Below are 7,500 nucleotides of genomic sequence, written 5' to 3'. Positions count from 1 at the left end.
ATGCTGGCGTGTTTACGTCACCGTCACTTAGCAGTTTGGCAAGAGAGGCCATTAGAATAAGTACTAGGCTCACAAAGAATAAGTCCTGGGGTCGATTTGCTCGACTAAAGTCGGTGCTCCAGCATGGCCGCAGTCAAATGACTGAAACAAGTAAAAGAGTGAAAGAATGTCTCTGACATTTATCTGAATGTGTCGTATCTTCAAAACCCACCAAGAAAACAGGGAAGAACAACCCCAAGTTACCTCTATAAAAAATAAAACAAAATAAAACACATACGGAAAACAAAAAAGCAAAAAGAATAATTTAAAAATAAAATAAAAGCTATAAAGCGTAAATCAAATGGACATATTAATGAATATTTAACGATTCTAAATTAATAAGATTGTGTCAAGTGTCCTTAATCAAGGAATTTCATAAATTAAGTAAATAAGGAAAATTAATGCGCAAAGTCCAAAACCAATTATATATACAGTCAATTAGTGGTTCCTAATTAAGGATTAAATAAAGCTACAGTTGTTATTGTTGCTGTCATAGTTGTTCTTGTAAGAGCTGATGTAATTATCATTGTTGTTGTAATTAATTTTACAGGTGCTTTCATATAGTTTGAGAAGTAATAATGATATATGAGCAACGGCTTAAAATAATTTATTGCACATTTTGAACTCTCTATCCATCAACACACACACACACATCTTTTTTTAAAATTATTTGTCATTTCACTGCGGCAATACTGGGGCACCACCTTGAAGGGTTTTAGCTGAATAAATTGATCCCTGACCTTATTTATAATTAAAAAAAATAAAGAAAACAACTTAATTTTTGTGGCATTAGACAAATTATTAGCATTAGTTATCTCCCTTGCACCCTGTTGAATAATGTGTGCGTGTGCGTGTGTTGATGTCTCTCCTTAACCCAAGGATAAAACGCGAAAGATCCCTCTCTCCCATTTACGCAAAGTGTTCCGGACATTTTCAGCCAATAATTTGTCATTCACTGGCTTCTGTCATTGGATTGCGGCCAATTGAAGGTTTTAGGTGTTTTCGCTCAATAAACACACAACGCCCGGTCCGGGAATCGAAACCGCGATCCTCCGACCGCGAGTCCGCTGCCCTAATCACTGGGCCATTGGGCCTCACACACACACACACATAGACAGACTTCACTAAGGTGACTAAGGGTGTTAGTCAGCTCCAGCATTACTAGAAGTAAAAGTGAGAACAACTCTTGGCCACGGTGACTCTTATTTCTAGCAATCCTGGGGCTGACTAGCGCCCTTAGTCACTCGTGCCTTTTGGTAGTCAATTGCGAATATTTGAAAGCATTATCAAAGTGGCGAACTGGCCGAATCGTTAGCACACCGGGCAAAATACTTAACCCGTCTTTATGTTCTGAGTTCAAATTCCCCTTTCGTGGGGTCGGTAAAATTATATACACTGGGGTCGATGCAATCGATTTTACTCTTGCCTTCAACGTTTCAGGCCTTGTGCTTTCAGTAAAAAGGATTATTTTTATTTAACAAAACAGAAATCTTGATTTTGGTTACGATTCTCGTCTGTAGCTATTTTCATGTATATTTTCCTTATCTTCGATATCCTCTTTTATCTCGTCTCCATATTATACTCAGCTATGTCCATTTTTCTTTCGCCGTTAGGCATTATCTATGCTAAAATCAGCAACTTCTTCCTAAATTATTATATCTAGCTAGATCCTCATTAACCTGTGGAATGACTATCCATGGTATATCAGAGAAGTATATTTAATCTTCTCAAGGCTTGTCCAATCAAAAATAATCTTTTTAAAGCATAAAATGATATCAGCTGAGAACATCTGCGCTCTTATAATTAACCGTCCATTATTTATTCACCAAAGAAAATGAACTCCAGGTGAAAATCGTAAAAGAGATCAGTCGATGTCCAACATTTATCTTTTTCTGCCAGTCTTTCTGCTATTGTCCAGACTACATTGCTTTAGAATAAAAACGATTTCAATGGAAGTCTTGAAGAATAGCGTTTTAATTCTCTATCAATGCTAAAATAAAGTAGTTTATTGGGAAGTGTTAAACCGTTTCTTGTCACTGACGGCAATAATAACGATTAACACTTTGCCACTTCTGTGTATAACATGTGATACGAAGGACATTTTCACTTTTCTGGTGTTTACGCTTTATATACGACCCATATTCTCTTTTCCTTTTTGCAACCACTTCAATAACGTGAGACTTATGAAAGGAAATCTTTATACGTGTTACCTCTGTTGTTGTTGTTGGTACTCCGTCGCTTACGACGTCGAGGGTTCCAGTTGATCCGATCAACGGAACAGCCTGCTCGGGAAATTAACGCGCAAGTGGCTGAGCACTCCACAGACACGTGTACCCTTAACGTAGTTCTCGGGGATATATATATATATATATATATATATATATATATATATATATATAATAGTTGAAATTTATAGAAAAACGAAAGACGAAGACGGATGTAGGAACAACAAGCAAGTGTACTAGTTTGACGCTCGGGAAAATGAAAGTCTTTTACATTTCGAGCTTACGCTCTTCAACAGAAAAGAATAAGAGAAAATAAACAGTGAATATAAAAACACTTGTAGAGTTCAGCGGTCCAGATATATATAATATATATATGACACGCACACATCGGTCTCTTTTTACCGAACCGCTATGTTACGGGAACGTAAACACACCAAGCGGTTCGGTAAAAGATACAGACGTAATAAGTACCAAGATTTAAAAAAGATAATAATAAAAAGCAAGTAATGGGGTCGATTCGCCCGACTAAAATACTTCCAGACGGTGCCCCAAGACGGTCGCAATCTAACGACTGAAACAAGTAAAGAACAAAACATAAAAAAGGATTTTAAAAAATCATAAAAAATATTAAGAAAAATAATAGAATAAAATCCAAGACCCCTTGAGGTGTTAGGGTTCTGTAGTCGTGCTCATTAGTTGGGGTTACTCTATACTCCCCTCACGCTCGCTCACTCACTCTGAGTCACTCATATTACCCCATTACTCTTCTTACTTGATATCAAATACATCCGCCATCCGTAGATTGTATTAATATCAAATATATTGACTTTCAGCCATTTACTGGAGGAAGGGACATTTTCAAATATATCATATAACTGTGTGAATTTCAGACATCTGTAGGTGTGTATGCGTGCAGTTGGGTGTGTATGGATACGAACGTATATATATATATATACACACACACACATATATATATATATATATACACACACACACATATATATATATATACACACACACACATATATATATATATACACACACACACACACACATATATATATATATATACACACACACACATATATATATATATATACACACACACACATATATATATATACACACACACATATATATATATATATACACACACACACACACATATATATATATATACACACACACACACATATATATATATCTATACACACACACACATATATATATATATATATACACACACATATATACATATGTATACACACACATATATACATACACATGCGTGTGTATATATATATATATATATATACACACACATATATAGATATATACATATATATATGTATATATATACACACATACACATATATACACACACACACATATATATATACACACACACATATGTATATACATACACACACAGATATATATATATAGATATGAGGTGTGTGTGCGCGCGCGTGTATATATATCTATTCATATTTGTATGTGTATATATCTATACATATATATGTACGTGTGTGTATGTGTGCGCGTGTATATATCTACACATACGTGTGTGTGTGTTGTGTGCATCTATAGCTATATCTCTGTATGTGCGCGTGTGTGTGTGTCTATATCTATACACATGTATGTAAATGTGTGTGCGCGCACGCGTTATATATCTATACGTATGTGTGTGTGTGTGTGTGTGTGTGTGTATATATATATATATATATATATATATATATATATATATAATTATGATGTCGATTAAAAACGTAAAAGGAAAAAATGACGATGGAGAAGATGATTGTGTAACTTACCAATTTGTTCTTCTGACGAATGGTAATCACGTTCGAAACTACTTTGCCTAGAGGAAGGAAAAGAAAAAAAGAAATACAGATTAATAAATGAAAATTCAATATGAATAATGGTGGTAGTAGTAGTAGTAGTAATAATTATAATAATCCTTTCTACTTTCAATTTCATCGACCCCAGCGCTCAACTGGTACTTATTTTATCGATCTCAGGAGAATGAAAAGCAAAGTCGATTTCGGCGGAATTTGAAAGTAATAACAATAACAATAATAATAATAATAAGCCTTTCTGCTCTAGGCACAAGGCCTGGATTTTGTGGCGAGTGTGTGTGTGTGTGTGTGTTTCACTGGTACTTAATTTATCGACCTCCGACAGGATGAAAGGCAAAATCGACCTCGGCGGAATTTGAACTCAGAAATATCGCTAAGCATTTCACCCGGTGTGCTAACGATTCTACCAGCTCGCAGCCTTAATAATAATAATAATAATAATAATAATAATCCTTTGTACCATAGGCACAAGGCCTGATATTTTGGGGGAGGGGACCAGTCGATTACATCGACCCCAGTATTGGCAGGTATAGTGCTCCAACCAGTATACCTGCGTATATATATATATATATATATATATATATATATATATACTCGAAATAGGGAGTAATTAAGTCTACAACTGAGGAGGAGTTAGACTGCTTTTGGTATTTTGTTCCATGCTTGTCTCTCATGCGTTTACGTATTTTTCACTCGTTGTTGATGCCCTGTTCTTGTGTATTTCCTCTCGCTCTTTATCTATCTATCTATCTATCTATCTATCTATCTATCTATCTATCTATCTATCTATCTATCTATCTATCTATCTATCTATCTATCTATCTATCTATCTATCTATCTATCTATCTATCTATCTATCTATCTATCTATCTATCTATCTATCTATCTATCTATCTATCTATCTATCTATCTATCTATCTATCTATCTATCTATCTATCTATCTATCTATCTATCTATCTATCTATCTATCTATCTATCTATCTATCTATCTATCTATCTATCTATCTATCTATCTATCTATCTATCTATCTATCTATCTATCTACCTACCTACCTACCTACCTACCTACCTATCTACCTACCTATCTACCTATCTACCTATCTATCTATCTATCTATCTTTCAGTGCCTACCTGCACAGCCTGCCACGACTCTCGGCAAGAGAGGCGGAGTGCTGCGAAGGTGCCATCACGGCGGCGGAAGTGAGGGACGCGATGGCGGGATGCTCGAGGGACAAATCTCCGGGTTTGGATGGTCTGCCCTACGAGCTTTACAACTGTAAGCCAGACTTGTTTGGAGACGTCTTGGTGGCGGTGTACTGCAACTGGCAGCAAAACGGGAGCATTCCCGGTTTTGTGAGTCGAGGAGCCGTAACGCTGCTGAAGAAAGATCCAAACAAGGGGGACGTCATAGATAACTTTAGGCCCATCACTCTGCTCAATGCAGACTTGAAAATTTTGGCCAAGGTGTTAGCCAAGCGGTTGGCGCTTGTCATCGAGAAACTGATCGGCAAGGCGCAAACGTGCGCGGTGCCGGGCAGGAGCATCCATGACAACCTCCATCTGATGCGCTACATCATAGAGAGGGTAGTTAAGGAACCTGGCATGGGTGGGGCCCTGATCAATTTAGATCAATCGAAAGCTTTCGATAGGGTAGACCATCAATACTTGGAGGCTGTCCTCATAGCAGCCGGCTTCGGTCCCATTTTCCGCGGCTGGATGGCTGCCTTGTACAGAGGCATCCGTTCGGTAGTTCGCGTCAATGGGCATCTATCAAGACCCTTCGACATTGCACGTTCGGTCCGTCAGGGATGCCCCCTCTCGTCGCTTCTGTACGTGTTGACTCTCGAGCCACTACTGCGGAAGCTGGCGACGCTGAGGGGCATCCCGCGAGAGTTGGGATGCGGGACGAGCGTGTCGGCATACGCGGACGACGTCACCGTCATAGTGTCTAGCCAAAAGCACATCGAGCTTGTCGGCGAGACACTGAGAGACTACGAAGCGGTAACGGGAGCGAAAATCAACCGGGATAAGTCAGTGGGCTTGCGGCTCGGCACCTGGAGAAGCAACCCCATGCCGTCAAGTAGCGCCTCCGTCGTGGGACGTTGGACTGACGGTCCGGTTGAGATGCTCGGGGTCTGGTTTGGTCCAGACCTCCAAACGGAGAAGAACTGGGACGAGATAACGAGAAGGGTGGCCACTCTAGCCCGGCAATGGGCCGAGAGGAAGCTTTCCCTGAAAGGTCGGGCGGAGGTGGCGAACACGTACATCGCGTCCGTCATCTACTACCGCCTGACCGTCGTTCCTTGTCCCGACCCTACCATCACCAAACTGGAGCGCATCCTCTTCCGCTTCTTGTGGAAAGGAAGCGTTCCGATGGTTAGGCGATCCGTTTGCTGCCAACACCCGTTAAAAGGAGGACTGGGCATGCCGTGGTTGATGATGCGCAGACACGCGCTGAGACTGCGACATCTCCGGCTCTACGTAGACAGCGGTGAACAGGTGTGGTCACCGTTTGTGCGGCGCGCTTTCCCGCAGCTCGTCTCCATGACCGAACTGCAGTCATGGATCAAGAAGAGGCCGAGGAAGGGCGAATGGCACCGCGAGTGTCGCGCTGCTCTTCGGCAACTCCAACAACCCGGGTCAACCTTGAGCGACTGCATCACAACTAACGCATTCTATAGTGGATTAGTGGAGGGAAGGTACGACGACGATCTCGGGGCGAACCTGGGCGTCGACGAGGAATACCTGACCCGCCTGTTTAAGACGACCTTCGGGCCGGGACCTATGGACAACTTCCAGAGATCCCTGGCCTGGCAGTGCTATCGAGAAGCACTACCCGTTCGGGATAAGCTCTACAGGCATGGCTCGAGAAACACGGGGCCGACCTGTCCGAGATGCCGGCAGAGCGACGAAACCGTTCTGCACGCACTCGTACAGTGTCCCACCATTTCCGAGCTGTGGGCTTACGTCGAACAACTGCTATCGCGTGTGGGACGAGTCGGTCTATCAGCCGAGTCTATCGTGAATATTGTCGCGCCTCCTTCCTTTAAACGGGAAGGAAGAGCTATTTTCATCGTACTTGTGGCTATGGCGAAAGAATGTGTATGGTGGACGCGTCTGAAAGGTCTAGAGACAAAGACTTTCCTCTCTGGGCAATCTCTCATCAACTTCTTCAAGTATCACCTGAAGAGGAAGTTGAGAGTAGAAAGGGAAGTCTTGTCTAGTGAATGCTTCAAAAAAAGATGGGTGAATGTAGCAAGGATGGCACGTGTGAACGACGGAGCCATCTTGAGCATAACCCTATGAAGAAGAAAAAAAAATAAAACAAAAAGGCAAAAGAGAGTCACTTACTGTTATAGTTTCTTCAATGAGAATA

At 40.7% G+C, this 7,500-nt stretch overlaps 1 protein-coding gene and 1 long non-coding RNA gene across 15 annotated transcripts in view; one reads left to right on the top strand and one right to left on the bottom strand.

Moving 5' to 3' along the window:
- LOC106869009 (inactive tyrosine-protein kinase transmembrane receptor ROR1) overlaps positions 1 to 7,500 on the bottom strand; it is a 390,499-nt gene that overhangs the window by 23,816 nt on the left and 359,183 nt on the right. For all 9 annotated transcript variants that reach the window (XM_089342867.1, XM_089342866.1, XM_089342863.1 and 6 more), the window contains one exon: positions 4,079 to 4,125. In XM_089342867.1, the coding sequence (XP_089198993.1) occupies positions 4,079 to 4,125 (47 nt within the window). The remainder of the gene's footprint in view (positions 1 to 4,078; positions 4,126 to 7,500) is intronic.
- The window catches only part of LOC149130927 (uncharacterized), a 144,774-nt gene that overhangs the window by 77,089 nt on the left and 60,185 nt on the right, over positions 1 to 7,500 (top strand). The window lies entirely within an intron of this gene.

Source organism: Octopus bimaculoides, chromosome 26 (assembly GCF_046866305.1).
Source record: "Octopus bimaculoides isolate indiv1 chromosome 26, ASM4686630v1, whole genome shotgun sequence".
NCBI classification, from domain to species: domain Eukaryota; kingdom Metazoa; phylum Mollusca; class Cephalopoda; order Octopoda; family Octopodidae; genus Octopus; species Octopus bimaculoides.
The sequence above is the reverse complement of the archived record's forward strand: the minus strand, read 5'-3'. Positions and strand labels throughout refer to the sequence as shown.